The sequence below is a fragment of the Stegostoma tigrinum genome, chromosome 17 (assembly GCF_030684315.1).
Source record: "Stegostoma tigrinum isolate sSteTig4 chromosome 17, sSteTig4.hap1, whole genome shotgun sequence".
Taxonomy (NCBI): Eukaryota; Metazoa; Chordata; class Chondrichthyes; order Orectolobiformes; family Stegostomatidae; genus Stegostoma; species Stegostoma tigrinum.
Window position 1 is genome coordinate 23784366 of NC_081370.1, and position 19060 is coordinate 23803425.

General features: G+C 41.5%; 1 protein-coding gene across 1 annotated transcript in view; it reads left to right on the forward strand.

The window, feature by feature from the left end:
- Window positions 1-14831: 14831 nt before the first annotated feature.
- The window catches only part of mob2a (MOB kinase activator 2a), a 208578-nt gene continuing 204349 nt past the window's right edge, over window positions 14832-19060 (forward strand). The window contains exon 1 of the mRNA XM_048545879.2: window positions 14832-15066. Coding sequence (XP_048401836.1) covers window positions 15050-15066 — 17 coding nt within the window. The 5' untranslated portion in view covers window positions 14832-15049. The remainder of the gene's footprint in view (window positions 15067-19060) is intronic.

Sequence of the window (19060 nt, forward strand, 5' to 3'; positions counted from 1 at the left end):
CAGAGGGAGATAATTTCAAATGGGTAAATGGGCATGGAGGCAGTGAAATCACTGTCACGTTACAGTTCTCAATGAACAAGTCCAATACAGGTAAAAGTCCAGAGGGAATGGCCCAGGTGGAGGGAGAATGTTAAATGTGTCTGTGGATTAGGAGAGCAGTCCTGTCCAAAGCAAGAGGCAATGGAAGACGAGTTCAAATTTTATAGAGGTGGGGCCACGGATAAAACTGAGACCTCTGTACAGAATGTTCATCATCAGGCAGTGGAAGGTCAGAAGGGATAAGTATTACACAACAAGTGGTGGGGTCAGGAGAAAGGATAGAGTGAGAGGAAAGGGGAGGGGAGGGACATTCCAGAGGGGTGTGGGTATCTCTGAGCTGTTGTGGCTTGCATTCCAATGAAGAGTTATTGAACTCAAGACATGAACTCTGCTTTCTTCCCCCAGATGCTGTCAGAATTTGTTAAGTTTGCCCAGCAATTTCTGTTTTGTTTCAGGTGTCCAGTATCCACAGTTCTTTGTTTTATTCTAACAAATTGTACCTTGTTGCATGCTGTACCAAGTTCATAATTATATTTATAATTATAAACAAGTTTATTGTCCCTGAAAGAGCAATTTTATGTCAGTCACACATCTGTTTTGAGAGAAAATGGCACATATTCCTCTTATTTGATTAGATTAGACTAGACTCCCTACAGTGTGGAAACGGGCCCTTCGGCCCAACAAGTCCACACTGCCCCTTGAAGCATCCCACCCAGACCCATCCCCCTATATCCCACACAGCCCTGAACACCACGGGCAATTTAGCATGGCTAATCCACTAATCCACCTAGGCTGCACATCTTTGTGTTGTAAAATTATAAAATTAATGATATTTCAAATATGAAAATAGGGTAGAAGCTATGTCACAATCATTTATTTTGCTGTCTGTACAACGTAAAAGTTTTAAAAGTGACAAGTTTCAATGAGTTCATGTATGTATCTGCAGACTGTGTATACTTCAATATGCTTGGGTGCCAAATGTTCTTGCTGACACCACTTTTGACATTTATTTTTCGTCTTTATTCATTCACAGGATGAGGGCATCACTGGCTCGGCAAGATTTGTTGCCCATCCCTAATTGCCCAGAGGGCAGTTAAGAGTCAACCACTTTGCTGTGAATCTGGAGTCACATGTAGGTCAGACCAGGTAAGGATGGCAGTTTCTTTCCCTAAAGGACCTTAGCGAACCACATGGATTTATCTAACAATCGGCAATGTTTTCGTGGTCATCATTAGACTCTTAACTCTAGATTTTCATTGAATTCAAATTCTACCATCTGCCATGGCTGGATTCAAACCCAGGTCCCCAGAACATTGTCTGGGTCTCTGGATTAACAGTCCAGCGATAATGCCACTAGGCCATTGCCTCCCCATTTGTAGAGATCCCTTAGGCTTAGATCAAGATTCAAACAGATGTTGGTAAAGGGGAAGTTTGTGCTACAGATATCACTAAAACCTCTTGGAATCAAGATCATTGGTGAGTGTTATTGCTTTGTCACTGACCACTAAACCCAGCCGGAAATATTGGCATTTTTGTGTGTGACTGTAACAAATAACTAGTAATGCAATTTATATGACTTGTCTTTAGGTGCAAACTTTTAAATTACATTGAAAAAGTTGACATTTTAGGCATAGTTCTGCATGGTGAACTGATTAGTAAAGTTACGTCACATGGGATTCAGGATGAGTTTCCCAATTGAATACATAATTGGCTTAATAGCAGGAGACAGAGTGTAATGGTGGAGGGTTACTTTTCGGACTGGAGGCCTGTGACCAGCAGTGTTCCAAGGGATCAGTTGTGGGTCCTCTTTTGTTTGTCATTTATGTTAATGAATTGGATGACAATAAGAAGGTGTGGTGAGTAAATTTGCAGATGACACCAAAATTGGTGGCACAGTAGACGATGAAGAAGGAATTATAAGACTACAAAGTGATCTTGATGAAATGGGTCCATGGGCTGAAAAATGGCAGACAAAGCTCAATCTGGATAAATGCGAGGTTTTGCATTTTGGTACAACAAGCAAGGGCAGGCGTTGTACAACTAATGGTAGCGCCTTCAGTAGTGTTGTACAACAGAAGTACCTAAGAGTTCAGGTACATAATTCTTTGAAATTTGCGTCACATATCGACAAGGTGGTTAAAAAGGTGTTTGGCTTGCTTGCCTTCATTGCCTCATACTTTTGAGTATAGAAGTTGAGAAGTCATATTGAGTTTGTACAGGACATTGATGAGGCCTCTTCTGAAGAGCCATGTCCAGTTCTGGGATTTCGTTAAGCTGGTGAGGGTTCAGAAGAGATTTACCAGGATTTTGCTGGATATGGAACGTTTGAGTTGTAAGGAAAGGCTGGGATTTCTTTCACTGGAGCCTAGGAGGTCGATAGGCCATCTTATAGAAGTTTATAAAATAATGAGGGGCATAGATAGAGTTAATGGTAGTTGTCCTTTCCCTAGAATGGGGGATTTCAAGACTGGGGGGCACATTTTTAAGGTGAGATGGGAGGGTTTTAAAAAGACATGAGGGGTAAATTTGTTTAAACACAGGTGGTTTGTGTGTGGAATGAACCTCCAGAGGAAGTGATTGATGTGGGTACAATTACAGCATTTAAAAGACATTTGGATAAGTAAATGAATAGAAAAAGTTTGGAACGACAAAGGCTCGGAGCAGGAAGGTGGGACTAGTTTAGTTTGGGATTATGGTTGGTATGGACTGGTTGTACTGAAGGGTCTGTTTCCATGCTGTATGACTCAATTATACACTCTCCAGCATGCATTTGTTGATTTAGGCATTCATCCTAAAGAGTTTTTCATAATGCACTCTCTAGAACACAGCCATATTATGAATAAAAAGTGTTTTCTACTTCATATTAACTCCAGTCTCTGTAGGTAACATAATTAATTGAAATAAGAATTATGTAAAATCTGAAATTCTAAAAACATAAGCCACAAAACATTGTTCCTTTTTAACAATAATTTAAATATTCTAGATTTCCTAAAAGTAGACATTTTCAGGAGTCCTCAAACTTGACCTTGGATTTCATGAAGTGTCATAACATCACTCAGATAAATGAGAAACCTCTGTCCTGAGCATCACTTGAAAGTAACACTGTGTGTAGGAACACACAGAATATGTTCAATATTTATCACAAAGTGTGGATCGCAGCTACTACTGCAAACCGAACTGATTGAATTATGATGAACATTGCTCCCATTGCTGGGCATGTGGCAGGTTGTATGAAAATATAATTTACTCACATTATGGGAAATAACAATGGGACTTCATAGTCATTACTGAGGAAGGGTCACCAGACCCAAAATGTTCACTGATTTTTTCTTCACAGCTGCTGCCAGACCTGCTGAGCTTTTTCAGCAACTTCTGTTTTTGTTATAGCTATTACTGAAATGTGGCTCAGAGAGGGGCAGGACAGGCAGCGTAATGTTCCAGGGTTTGAATGCTACAAGGAAGGCAAGACAGTGGGGAACAAGAGAAGGGGCAGTGGCATTTTTAGCCAAGGATAACATTATAGCTATATTAAAGAGAGTAGTGGGAGAACATCCAGTGAACTTATATGGGTAGAACTGTGAAATAAGAAAGGAATGATCACCTTATTGGGATTGTACTATAGGCCCCACCAATTGTCAGCAGGAAATTGAGAAGCAAATATGTGAGGGATCTCAGAGATCTGTAAGAATAATAGGGTTGTAATGTTCGGGGATTTTAACTTTCCAAATACAGACTGGAACTGCCATATTGTTAAGGGTTTGGATGGAGAAGAATTTGTTAGAGTGAACAAGAATTTTTTCTTTTCCAATATGTGAGTGTACCTAACAGTGAAGGAGTAAAATTTGACATTCTCTTGGGAATTAAGGCAGAGCAAGTGACCGAAGTGTCAGTGATGGAGGACTTCAGGGACAGTGATCATAATTCTATTAGTTTTACAAATGCTACTGATAAAGGTAGACCGAATTTAAAAATTTGAAGTTCTACATTGGAGTAAGGTCAATTTTGACTGTATTAGGCAAGAACTTTCAAAAGTTGATTGGGAGAGGCTATTCACAGGTAAAGGGATTGTTGGAAAGTGGCAGGCATTCATAAATGAGATAACAAGAGTTCAGAGACAGTATGTTCCTGTTAGTGCAGAGAGCAAGGCTGGTAGGTGTAGGGAATGCTGGGTGACTGGAGAAACTGACACACTGGTCAAGAAAAAGGATGGATAAATCAGGTATAGACAGCTGGGATCAAGTGAGTCCCTATTGGAGTAAAAAGGCAGTAGGGATATACAAGTTCGTGTCTCACTAACTTGATTAAATTATTTGAAGAAGTGGCAAAGAAGATTGATAAAGGCAGACTAGTAGACATTATCTATATAGACTACAGCAAAGCACTTGACAATTTTTTAAAATACTTTTTAGCAAGGTTAGATCGCATGGAATCTGGGAAAGCTAGCAAATTGGAAATAAAGATAATAAAATGTGAGGCTGGATGAACACAGCAGGCCAAGCAGCATCTCAGGAGCACAAAAGCTGACGTTTCGGGCCTAGACCCTTCATCAGAGAGGGGGATGGGGAGAGGGAACTGGAATAAATAGGGAGAGAGGGGGGGGCGGACCGAAGATGGAGAGTAAAGAAGATAGGTGGAGAGAGTATAGGTGGGGAGGTAGGGAGGAGATAGGTCAGTCCAGGGAAGACGGACAGGTCAAGGAGGTGGGATGAGGTTAGTAGGTAGATGGGGGTGCGGCTTGGGGTGGGAGGAAGGGATGGGTGAGAGGAAGAACCGGTTAGGGAGGCAGAGGCAGGTTGGACTGGTTTTGGGATGCAGTGGGTGGGGGGGGGGGGGGGGGGGGAGAGCTGGGCTGGTTGTGTGGTGCAGTGGGGGGAGGGGACGAACTGGGCTGGTTTAGGGATGCAGTAGGGGAAGGGGAGATTTTGAAACTGGTGAAGTCCACATTGATACCATATGGCTGCAGGTTTCCCAGGCGGAATATGAGTTGCTGTTCCTGCAACCTTCGGGTGGCATCATTGTGGCAGTGCAGGAGGCCCATGATGGACATGTCATCTAGAGAATGGGAGGGGGAGTGGAAATGGTTTGCGACTGGGAGGTGCAGTTGTTTGTTGCGAACTGAGCGGAGGTGTTCTGCAAAGCGGTCCCCAAGCCTCCGCTTGGTTTCCCCAATGTAGAGGAAGCCGCACCGGGTACAGTGGATGCAGTATACCACATTGGCAGATGTGCAGGTGAACCACTGCTTAATGTGGAATGTCATCTTGGGGCCTGGGATAGGGGTGAGGGAGGAGGTGTGGGGGCAAGTGTAGCATTTCCTGCGGTTGCAGGGGAAGGTGCTGGGTGTGGTGGGGTTGGAGGGCAGTGTGGAGCGAACAAGGGAGTCACGGAGAGAGTGGTCTCTCCGGAAAGCAGACAGGGGTGGGGATGGAAAAATGTCTTGGGTGGTGGGGTCGGATTGTAAATGGCAGAAGTGTTGGAGGATGATGCGTTGTATCCGGAGGTTGGTAGGGTGGTGTGTGAGAACGAGGGGGATCCTCTTAGGGCGGTTGTGGCGGGGGCGGGGTGTGAGGGATGTGTTGCGGGAAATGCAGGAGACGTGGTCAAGGGCGTTCTCGATCACTGTGGGGGGAAAGTTGCGGTCCTTAAAGAACTTGGACATCTGGGATGTGCGGGAGTGGAATGTCTTATCGTGGGAGCAGATGCGGCGGAGGTGGAGGAATTGGGAATAGGGGATGGAATTTTTGCAGGAGGGTGGGTGGGAGGAGGTGTATTCTAGGTAGCTGTGGGAGTCGGTGGGCTTGAAATGGACATCAGTTACAAGCTGGTTGCCTGAGATGGAGACTGAGAGGTCCAAGAAGGTGAGGGATGTGCTGGAGATGGCCCAGGTGAACTGAAGGTTGGGGTGGAAGGTGTTGGTGAAGTGGATGAACTGTTCGAGCTCCTCTGGGGAGCAAGAGGCGGCGCCGATACAGTCATCAATGTACCGGAGGAAGAGGTGGGGTTTGGGGCCTGTGTAGGTGCGGAAGAGGGACTGTTCCACGTAACCTACAAAGAGGCAGGCATAGCTGGGGCCCATGCGGGTGCCCATGGCCACCCCCTTAGTTGGAAATAAAGTTGGCTAGAAGGTAGGAGATAGAAGATGGTGCTGAGGGGTTGTTTTCTGGACTACAGGCCTGTGACCAGTGGTGTGCCTTAAAGATCTGTGCTGGATCCACTGATTTTAGTCATTTAAATGAATGTTTTGGATGCAAATAAAGGAGGTATGGTTAATAAGTTGCAGATGGTACCAAAATGGGTGGTGTAGCACAATGAAGAAGATTATCTCACAGTACAATGGGAGCTTGGCCAGATGGGCCAATGGCCTGGCAGTGACAGTTGTAGTTTAAGGCAGATAAATGTAATGTATTGGATTTTGGTAACGCACATCAGGGCGGGACTTATAAAGTTAATGGTTAAGCCCTGGACAATGTTGCTGAACAAAGACACCTAGGGGTGCAGGTGCATAATTCCTTGAAAGTGGAGTTACAGGTAGACGGGGTGCTGAAAATAATGTTTGATATGCTTGCCTTCATCTGTCAGTGCATTGCGTTTAGGAGTTGGGATGTCATGTTGTGACTGTGCAGGACATTGGTGAGGCCACTTTTAGAATATTGCATTCATTTCTAGTCTCCCTGCTATAGGAACGATATTGTTAAATTTGAAAGGGTTCAGAAAAGATTTATAATGGTGCAGCCAGGATTGGACAGTTTGAGTTATGGGGAGAAGCTGAAAAGCCTGGGGCTTTTCTCACTGGAGCATCAGAGGCTGATGGATTACCTTATAGAAGTTTATAAAATGGTGAGGAGCATGGAAAATGTGAACACCCAAAGTCTTTTTCCCAGGTTAGGGGAGTCAAAAATGAAAGGGCACAGGTTTAAGGGTGAAAGGTGAAAGGTTTAAAAGAGACATAAAGGCAAACGTTTTCACACAAGAGAGTAGTGAGTGTATGGAACAAGCTGACATGGAAGTGCTGAATGTATGTACAATTACAACATTTAGAAGGTATTTAGATGGGTACATAAATAGTAAGGGTTTAGAGGGATATGGGACAAATACTGGCAAATGGAACTAGATCAGTTTAAGATATCTAGTTGGCATGGACAAGTTAGATGGAAGGATTTGATTCCATGCTGTATAACTCTATGACTCTGCTTGACCCAGTCTTAACAAATCTGTCTGTTGCGAATACATCTATGTTTGACAATGTTGTTAGGATTAACTACTGCACAGTCCTTGTGGAAACAAAGTGCTACTTGCAGACTGATGACCTCGTCCATCATGATAGATTCCAGCAGATTTCTGCACAGTTTTTGACATACGATGTTACTGAAGAGATAAGCGTCACCTCCCTTGATATTGAGAATAACAAGGTGTAGACCTGGATGAACACATCAGGCCAAGCAGCATCAGAGGAGCAGGAAAACTGGCGTTTCGGGCCTAGACCCTTCTTCAGAAATAGGCCCAAAACATCAGTTTTCCTGCTCCTCTGATGCTGCTTGGCCTGCTGTGTTCATCCAGCTCTACACCTTGTTATCTCAGATTCTCTAGCATCTGCAGTTCCTATCATCTGCCTTGATATTGAAGTAGTATTTGACAGAGCATTGCATTAAGATGCCCTGGCAAAATTGCAGTCATTAGGTATCACAGAAAATCTCTCCACTAGTTGTTGTCATACCTAGTACAAAGGAAAGTGGTTGTGGTTAATGGACATCAATCACCTCAGTCCAAGGACCTTGCTGCAGGAGTTCCTTAGGGAAATGTCCTTGTGCAAACTATTCTCAGCTGCTTTATCAATGACCTTCCATCCATGAGAAGGTCAGAAGTGGGGTTGTTCACTGTAAGTATTATGTCTTTTATTCTTCTGCTTTTTTAGAAAATAAAGGGTTCTGAAAGAAGGAAGAACTCATTGAGTCATTGAGTTTTAGAGCTGTACATCACAGAAACAGACCCTTCAGTCCAACCAGATGCCGACCAGATATCCTAATTTAATCTAGTCCTATTTGCCAGCGTTTGGCCCATATCCCTCTAAACCCTTCCTATTCATATACCCATCCAGTTGCTATTTAAATATTACAATTGTACTATTCTATACACACAATACCCTCTGCATGAGCTGCCACTTAGGTCACTTTTAAATCTTTCCCTTCTCATCTTTAATCTATGCTCTCTAGTTTTGGACTTTCATAGCCTGGGGAAAAGACTGTGGCTATTTATCCTATCCATGCCCCTCATGATTTTATAAACTTCTATCAAGTCACCCCTCAGCCTCTGATGCTCCAAGGAAAATAGCCCTAGCCCATTCAACATCCCTCTACAGGTCAAAACCTCCAATCCTGGCAACATCCTTGCAAATATTTTTGGAACTTTCTTAAGTTTCACAACATCTTTCCTATAGCAGCGTGACCAGAATTGAATGCAGTATCACAAAACTGGCCTAATCAATGTCCTGCACAGTCGCAACATGACCTCCCAACTCCTAAACTCAATGTACTGACCAATAAAGGAAGCAGACCAAACATTTTCTTCACTATTCTGTCTATTTGTGACTCCACTTTCAAAGAATTATGAACCTGCACTCCAAGATCTTTGTTCAGCAACACACAGCAGGACCTTACCATTAAGTGTGTAAATCCTGCCCTGATTTGCCTTTCTGAAATTGAACACCTCACACTTGTCTAAAGTAAATTCCATCTGCCACTCGGTGGCCCACTGACCTATCTGATCAAGCATCCATTATTGTACTCTGAGGTAACCTTCTTCGCTCTCCATTACTTCACCAATTTTGGTGTCATCTGCAAACTTAGTAACCATATTTCCTATGTTCACATCCAAATCATTTATATAAATGACAAAAAGCGGAGGTGGGGTGTCAAGGTCAAAAGTCACATAACATCAGGTTTTAGTCCAACAGGTATATTTGGAATTGAACGCTTCACCTGATGAAAGAGCAGTGCTCCAAAGGCTTGTGATTTCAAATAAACCTGTTGGAATATAGCCTGGTGTCATGTGAATTCTGACATTGTCTGGATCAGGAGTAGTCTCTTTGTTCCCGGCAGTCACAGTGGACCATAAACCTGCAGAAAAGCAGTCTATCTTTGCTGCAATAATTACTAAAGCTGTCACTTTTGACTGATTATTCAGAGACTTTTTATAAAGGAATAAGCCATGCAGTGAAAGCATCCAGAGAAAGACAACTGAAGCTAGATAATGGCCACCAGAAACATCCAAGGTTCTTCTCAACCAATAAGGCCTGTTTTCTCTAAAGTTTAGAAGGTTAAGGAGTGATCAGATCAAAGTTTTCAAGATATTAACAAGGCAAGACAGGGTAGATAAAATTAAACCATTTCTACTGGCTGAAGATTCTTGAACTTGGGGGCATGGTATAAAACATAAGGCCACACTGTTCAGGAGAGTTGTGAGGAAGCACTTCTATGCTCAAAGAGTGGATGTGAGTTGGATCTCTCTTCCACAATGGCAGCTGATTCTCGATGGGTGGCATGGTGACTCAGTGGTTAGCACTGCTGCCTCACAACGGCAGGGACCCAGGTTTGATTCTGGCCATGGGCAACTGTGTTGAGTTTGCACGTTATCTGTGTGGGTTTCCTCCGGGTGCTCTAGTCTCCTCACACAATCCAAAGATGTACAGGTTAGATGGATTGTTTGTTCTAAATTGCACAGGGAGGTGGATTAGCCAAGGTAGGTGTGAGGTGGGTCTAGTTGGGATGTTCTTCAGAAGGTTGGTGCAGAGTTGGTGGGCAGAATGGCTTCTATCTGCATTATAGTGAATCTATGATGTTGTTAATTTTTAATCTGAGATGGATGACTTTTTATTAACAGAGGTATTAAGGCATATGGGTCTAAGGCAGGTATATGGAGTTCAGCCATACATCAGCCATGACCTCATTGAAAGGCGGAATAGGCTCAAAGGGTTGAATGGCTTACTCCTGCTCTGTTGTTGTGTTGTATGTATAAAATCTATAGTATATCTTTGTTTTGTTTCTGTGGCACGCACCAACCTATTTTATTCATATTGGAGCACATGATGAAATTGTTCCTGTACATAGAGGAAAAAAAGTTTGAAGGAACATTGCAGTGGGTCATCAGCAGAATTGTACTTGACAATAAGCTGGAACCACATGGCCTGGTATAGCCACATTTTATCATTAGGTTGTCAAAAGAAGTTGGGTGAAAACATTGTAAACGCCCTCATCATCCAACATTTTCTCAATTAAAGAACTTTTCTTCAGTTGCAAATTTGTGAGAGAAGGGACCCAGGAAATTATAGACTTGTTGTCAAAATCTATTGTTGGGGTGTTATGAGAGTCCACAAACAAGGTCAGAATGACTCAATCAGATTTAACTAATATGGACTTGTAGTTGGGCGTATCAGAAAAACCTGACGAAACTTTGTGAAAGACTGACTGAAGGGAGAGAGAGGAATGTCTATGTTCTTCCAGTAGGTGTTTGGTGGCATTCCTGGAAAAGGATTGTTTGCCTAGATATTGGCAGTAATGCTAGCCTGGCAGAGATGCCCATGCCCTGTGAATGAATTTTTGAAAATTTAAAGAAAAATTCTTGAACTGGCTAGCAACTTGGCTGAGTGGCAGGAGGTAGGTAGGGATAATGGGCAGATAGTCTAATCGGCAGGATGTGACTACTATGTCTGGCATGGATTTGTTTGGAGTTTCAGTTTTTCAGCAAATTCACAGTATTTATTAATAACTTAGGTGATAGAATAGAAAGCCACATATTGAATTTTTCTGTTGATATTAAGAAAGGTGGCATTGTAAGCTACAAAGCAAGAGGAGTAAAAATACAAGGAGGTTTAGATAGATTAAGTGAATGAGCAAAACTTTGGCAAATAGATTTCAATGTACAGCAACATGAGGTTGCCCACTCTGGTTATAAAAATGGATAGAACAGGTGTAATGTATAAATAGTACAAAGTTAGAAATACTGGCGATCCAGTTACACAGATCAATAAAATTTCATGTACATGTAAAGAAATACTGAAAGAGGCTAATGGAATGTTAATTTTAATGTCTGGTAGATTAGATTTGAAGTGAATAGAAGTCATATTTCAGCAGTACAATGGTCTGCTGTATACAGTCTGAGCACCACAGAGCATATACTAGCATTGGAGAGAGGGAAATGTATATATATCAGAAAGGTTAAATGGCAATTATACAACTGAAGTTGTAGTCTCTGAAATTCAAAATGTTAAAGGATGATTTTGCACAATTAGTGATTGTTACAATATAGGAGGCCATTTGGCCCTTTGTGCCTGCTCTAGGTCTGTTGCCTAATACTCCCTTACTTATTTGATCAAAGGTTTTAAGATAGTAAGAGAAACAGACATGATGGAGGAAGATAAATTATTTCCATTGGCTGTGCAGTTAGGTCTTGTGTAAAATTCCACAAATTTAGAGCTAGACTTTTTAGTAGAGAAATAAGGAAACATTCCTCCACACAAAGCATAGTAGAAATTTGGACTCTCTTCTACAAACAGCATTTCTGCTTCTATACATCACTAGGACTGCTTATTTCCATTTCTGTAATACAGACTCCATCAACTTCTACTTCAACCCGTGCACTGAAATTCTTGTGCCAGATTGCTATGTTTTTTAAGGATAATATTTTTAACATTAGATACTTTCTTGACTTTGACATTAATAGTGATTTCTGTTAGCAGATCATTCATCTCTTGAATTCAGAATATGCTCTAACTTGTCTAATAGAAACCTGGGGTTAGTAATAAAGAACACACAGTCCCCACGCTACCTACAGTATATATTGTGTGACAACAAAATTACCATCTCCGTGAAAGGCAAACTAAAAGCTATTAAGTTTGATGTGTGTCAGCTGTGACTCAGCCAACAGCACACTCATCTCTGGGTTCAACGCCCACTTCGGTGTCTATGCAAAAAATCTACAATCCGAGACTTCGGATTAGTATACGATCGGAGGTGCCACCTTTTGGAGAAGGCAATAGTGAGGGTGTCACGTACAAGTTTGTGTGGGTGTAAGAGGTCTTGTAACACTACAGTATTCGAAAGAACAGGGAAGTTATCTTTAGCACCCTGATCAATGATTGTTATACAAAATGTCATGCAAAAGGTGTAGATTATCTGGTTGTTATCACATTGCTGTCAGTGGGAATTTGCTGCGTGTAAAATTGGCTGCTGTGTTTCCTACACGACTACAGCAGCTAGGCTGCGAAAATACTTTGTTCACTGAAAAAAAAACTTTGAGACATTTGGTGCAAGTGGTTGCAAAATATTCTATATAAAGGCATGTTTTTACTTTTTAGTAAAACAAGTGACGAAACATTATATCATATTATAAGACAGTGAAACATAAGACATTTTTTCCTCAATATATTAAATGTAGATAGCATTTACTTTCTATCCAAACAATATTTTTGAAAATTTCCTTTTGGTTTTACCTGATCAAGATTCTCTGCTGACCTGGCACAAGTTTAAACAAAAGATCCTTCTGGTAAAATAACAATGTTCAGTAAAACAAGAGTCCCATAGAAACATGTGTCCAGCTGCTTTGAAGATATACAGAAACAAAGGGCAAGTGACAGTTGCATGGGTCACAATCTCCTGAGTTAAACAAAATCTTAGCAATATGGAATGCATGTCGTATTTTTGACATTGACAGGAAATCTACAATTGTCACATCTCCTGCCATTTAAATACATCTTTAATAACTTATTGCATGCCTATAGCAATACACACCTTGTAAAATCATTAAGCTAACCAGACTTTCTTCAAGCTAGTTTTTTTTTCCCTTTGGGAAATACATAAGGGTTTAAAGTCCCACATGCCATTTCTAGTCAACTGAAATACAAGTTAGAAAATATACCAAACATCCTTAGCAGGATATGTTTCTATAGTTTTGCTCAATTCCGTTTCTTTATTGGAATGGCAGAGGTATGGTGGGGTGGGGGTTGTGGTGACGGCTCAGCGGGGGTGGGGAGATTAGCCATGGAAATGTGGGGTTTCAGGGATAGAGTAGGTGACAAGTCTGGGTGGGATGTTTTTTGGAGTGTCAGAGTGGATTTGTTCAGTCAAATGGCCTGTTTCCACGCTGTAGGGTTTCTAAAGAAAAATTCCATGTGGAATTTTATAAGCAGTTTAAGGGATGGGTTGGGGAAGTCATGTTTCATTGCTAACAGAACCATATGCCTAGGGCTTTAGGGGTTGAGGGTCAGTTTTGCACGTGGCCTTCGCTGCCTAGTCCAGTTCAAAACCACTCTCCATTGTTATTGGTCATGAAACAGCCACAGCCAGCTAAAAACACAGCCTGTAGACACCACTGCTCACCCTTCGAACCAAATCAACCACAAACCGGAGCCAAAGCACTCTCAAAAAGTGATGACTACCAGCCTGTGCTCCCTTCTACCTCTATGGACTTGGGTCTGTACATTGTGCATACACAGAACTAAAAGATGCAGACACAAGAAAAATCTGGATTAAATTACATTCTTGAAAGCTTAGACCACACACCCAGGAATGTAAAGCCAAATTCCAGCACATCTTGGACAATTTGCAAGGTTGCTTAACCTACTCTGAAATTGCTTTCATCCCTAAACCTTCCGCTGGACTGCTTTCCGATCATGTCTCACTATTCATCCCTCTGTTCTGCTGCCTGGATTGTTAACTATTTCCAGCATTTTCCATTTTTGCTTTTGATTTCTGGTATTGTTGGTAGCACACTTCAAATCACAAGGTTGCTGATTCAAGTCGCATTACAAAGCTTAAGCACATAAATCAAGGCTAATATGTCAGTATAAATCGAGGAGTTGCCTATTGATTGAGAAAGTGAACAAAGGACCCAACTGCCTGCTTGGGTGGCTGAGAATGACCCTGGGCATCATTTCAAAGGAAAAGCAGAAAACTTCCAGATGGAATAAAAAACGGCAAAACCTTTGACTGACCTATTTGATTTGCGTACTTTCAAGTCATTAAAGTTCATTTCCAAGTTTTCATTTTCTTTCCCTTCTGGGATATCCTAGATGCCTGGGCCAATATAAATGTCTCAATCTAGATCACAATATATAGATTATCTGGTCATTATCACATTGTTGTTTGAGGGAGTTGCTTATGTGCAAATTAGCTGCCACATTTTCTACATTAGCCTCAAAAGGCACTTCATTTCTTGCAAGTTCTTTGGAAAAGTTCTGAGGAAGGGTCACTCGACCCGACACGTTAACTCTGATCTCTCTCCACGAATGCTGCCAGACCTGTTGACATTATCCGGCACTTTATATATTTGTCTTCTTCTTGACAAGCCTGTGGTGGTGAAAAATGCTTTGCAAATGCAAGGTTCTTCAACATTCTCTGTTATTTTTATTTCAGATTTCCAAAAATACGCGGTATTTTGCTTGTAAAGGCAAGTATGTTTTTCCCTCTCGGGTTGGAAGGTTTCGCACAGCTCTCAAGCTTTGACCCTACGCGTTCTTCAAGCGATGATGAAGGGGAGGGGAAAAAAAAGTCGGGGGGCAAAAATCAGCAGGACTCGTCGAGCTGAAACATCCACTCCCTTTCTCACCACACAGTGCATTTTAGCGGGCTGTCCGTGCTTTTCTTTCAGATTCCCAGCAAATGCACTTCTTACCATTTCTGCCTCAGAGGCGTACTAGGCGACCGAATCACCAAGGAGACTACAATCCCCGGCAGGCAGCTGTGCTACCGGCGGAAGCAGGAGGTGACCTTTGAGGGGCGGGCCTAGGTTGTCGGAGTGTTTACTTCCGGTCTGGCTGGGAGCTGCTTCTTTGCTTGAGCGTGTCTGGCTGGTTCCACCGTTCTGCCGGCTGGGGCTCTCTCCGTCCTGTGTGCACTGACAGACTCTTTAAATTGCCTCCCGTTCCTCGCCTTGCACTTTTGATGCTGCCTGGCCGTACTGTGGAAGGAGGAAGGCTGGAGGAAGCTTGAAGAGGTGCCGGCGGCTCTTCATCCGCTCAGCTATGGATTGGCTTATGGGGTGAGTGAAGGAACTTCAGACGGGGAAAAAAAAAGCCCAGCCAACTGAGGGGCATTGGGTTTGGGCGAGGTGCTGGGCGTTGAGTCTGACCTGCTTGCCAGCTCTCCCTCTCTTTTTATAGCTCAGCCTGGGTCAAAGTGAGGGCCGTTTCTGCCTTGACCTGGGCTGACAGAGCTACTTTATTGAATGAGAGGCGATATTTTCTGGAAGTTTTTAATTTACCACGAAAGCATCCTGCAGTGATGTGAAATAGGAGAAGAGTTGTGGGATCTGCTTGTGTGTACGGTTTGTTGCATCCACTTCTGTTTTGTTATGATACAGTAGGTTGGTTGAACTGTTTTCACGTCGAAATTTATTTTTAAATTAATCAATGATTTGATTTTTTTAAAAACATCTGATTTATTTTGTTTTGAGATAAGTAATGAAGTCAAAGGTCTGGAATGTTATCTACCTACTAATGTTGAAGGCTTACTGTAAACCGTGCGTGACACTTGTACTGTAGGAATAGGAGACGAGAAATACGTTTATATTGTCTGTAAACCTAGTCATAAATTTGCTATGTCATGCTGGAGTGTTGTAGCCCTTCTTTCTTAATTGTACCTGACAAAGCCAATGCTTTTGGGCTAGTTTAATTTTAATAACTTATCATAATGCTTTTGAGGGTTGGAAATATTGGCAAGGCTTAACTTTTATGCACTGTTACATTGGCAATTCTTCCATTAGGCTGTGGCACAAGAGAACTGTTTAATCAGTTTCTCCAAGCAAAGCTGCTGAATGAGCAAACATGTATTTTTGCCAACTTTTAGTGCATCAGGTTGTCATGTGCAAAGTTTGAATGAGGGGAGCACTTGGGGCAATTAAGTAATGTTTCAAGCTCTAATTTAAGAACTAACATAAAATTTGCAAGTTGTGCACTTATTGGGACTAGAATACTGTCTTGCCTAAGAGAATAAGATATAGATGTCGGTGCTGTATTATGTAGTGAAATCATGGCTGACTTAACTATGATCTAACTCTATTTTCTTACCTGCCCCATTTGACTTGCATGTTGTTCAAAAATCTGTCTTAACTCCGCCTTGAATATATTCAACAATGCGGCCTTCACTGCTTTCTGGAGTACAATGTTTCAAAGATTAACAACTGAGAGAAGACATTCCTTTCTATCTCTGTGTTAAACAACAGACTTTTCATTTTAAGATAAAATGTGAGGCTGGATGAACACAGCAGGCCAAGCAGCATCTCAGGAGCACAAAAGCTGATGTTTCGGGCCTAGACCCTTCATCAGAGACTTTTCATTTTCCCTAGTTTTACATTCTTAATGTGGAAAAAAAATTATCCAAGTATCTCCCCTTCAAGCTCCATTAGGATCTTCTTTTCAATAAGGTCATCTGTCATTCTTCTAAACTGCAATGATTTATAGTCTCAATGCTCAAGCAAAGCGTTCACTTCAGAAATCACCCAAGTGAACCTCCTTTGATCTGCTTCCAGTGCAAGGATATCCATCCTCTTGCAGTCATACCAAATCTGTATACGTACTCTAGGTGTAAGTTCATTAACGCCCAACTCAGTTGCAAGATTTCCTGACTTCTGTACTACACTCCCCATACAATAAAATCAACATTCCATTTGTCTTTCTAATCACTTATTGTACCTCCATGCTAGCATTTTGTAATTCATGTTTGAGACAACCTAGATTAGAAATAGATTCCAACAATTTCTGAATGGCTGTTGTTAGACTGACTGTCCTGTGGTGTTCTGTTTTCTGTCTTTTATGTTTCTTGAATAGAGGTATTTATATTTGCCATTTTACAGTCTGCTGGGACCTTTCCAGAATCTAGGGAATTTTGCAAGATTACAATAAATATATCCACGCTGTCTGCAGCCATTATTTTTTAAGAACCAATGATGTGGACCATCATTTCTGGTGGTGGGCATTAGTCTTTTGTCCCATAAATTTTGCTGGTCTGTTTTTCCTAGCAATTGTGCTAGTTTTAAATTCTTCCTCCCTTTTTGACCATAAACTTCTACTTGAGAAGCTGTTGGTGCTGTCTGCTGGCAATGTTGTTGCAAAATATGTTTGCATGCTTCTAATTTTTTTTGGTTTGGTTTTTTCATTCCTAATTCCCTAGTCTTATCTTTTAAGAGATGAATGTTTACTTTATTTTAGCTGTTGGATTAGCCCTTAACCCCGTGCATGAGCCCAACTCTGTCGTTAGTCCTTTATTGCATTTAAATGCAATTACAAACTAGTTTAAAATCCAGGTTTCTCACCCTCCTCTGAGTGTGAAATTTAGTTATGAATGTGATGATCACACTCTTCAAGAGGATTCTTTACACTGAGTTCCTTAATTGGTCTCTTTTCATTACACATTACCTGGTATAATATGACTCGTTCCCTGGCTGGTTCCAGAATATATTGTTTTTCACACCCCTCCCAAATAGGCTTTTATTGTCCTAAGGCTAACTGTGAATTTGATATCTGTCTGACCTGAATGAAAGCAGCTAAGAAATCTGAATTCAGGTAGTTAACTAAATAAATTGGGGCTAGTATATATGAAAATAGTTACTGTAAAAAATATAACTTCCTCATTACTGTCTTTTAATTAACTAAAACATTAACTATTCTGTTTAAGTGATCTGACTGCAGACTCTGTCATTTCATGTCTCTTAACCGGCCTCTGAAATTTAGACAACTGAATTGTTTCAAAATCATACAAAAAAACTTGGATTAAAAATAAACAAAGGCATGGGCTACAATATGTTGAGTTCAGCACCATGACAAAGGCATACTCTGCCTGATCAGCCCTGCAAAAGTTTCCACACTAACATCTGGAGTCTTGTGCCAAAACTAGGAGAGTACTTCAGTCTAGGCAAGCAACAGTCTGACACAGTATTATACACTGTGAGAGTGATTCCTTTTAAGACAATGTCCCAGACTCCTCCTTCACAATTCTTGGGTCTATCATCTCCAAACTGCAACAAATACATCAAAAATGCCTGTAAGCTGGTATATGCTTGAGTGTGACCCTCAGATTTCTCAAAATCTTTTCTGGATGCTATGATATTTCATGAATTTCAAAGCGAAAAGATAGGCAAGAAAGCTTCCTGCTTACTACTCTGGGCTTCCAGCAATATTATATTGTACCATAATCTGTAAATTGATGGCCTTGTGTATTTCTCACTATCGTTCCTGCCAATGGAGTAGTGGAGCCACCCTGGTCCAATGAGTTGTAAACAAACATGAGTGGAGCAGCACCAAGCAAACTTAAGTGATGTGCCAAGTCGGTAAAATCACAACATGTAATCTTAATGTGAAAGGAGCATGTGATAGGCAACTAAAGAGCAAAAAGCTATGCTGATTTACCACATTAAGTCATGAATGTTGATGGACAATTAAACAGCAAACAGGAAAGGTGGCTGCATGAACATCTCTATCCTCAGTGATTGGTGAGCCCAATAAGGCTTTAGTATTTGCACTCATCTCCATCTAGAGGTATTTAGTGGATGATCCATCTGTGTTTTCTCATGAAATCCCTAACAACTGAATGCACCAATCTTCATCCAATTCAACTCACTGTTTATAATACCAACAAATGGCTTGGTATTCATGATACAGCAAAACCTGTGAGCCATGACAAGATCCTAATATTATTGATGTTGAATTCCCCCGTCATCAATATCTGAGGATTAAACATTGACCAGATACTAATTTTTCCAGCTGCATAAATATGGTGACGATGAGCTGATCAGAAGCTGAAAATTGTACAACTGGTAAGTCGCCTTTTGACTCCCTGAAGCATTTCTGCCATCTTCCAGGCATTAGCCAGGAATGCAGTCCATACTGCACACTTGCCTGGCTGAGGCTGAGGCTGAGTCCAGGTCCAATGCACTTAATCCCTACTCCATCCAGGTGAAAAAAATCTTTCTGATCACGTCAAAACACGTTGCATATTTTCCATCAGTCAAACAAATTCCTGTGAAGAGTATTTAGGAA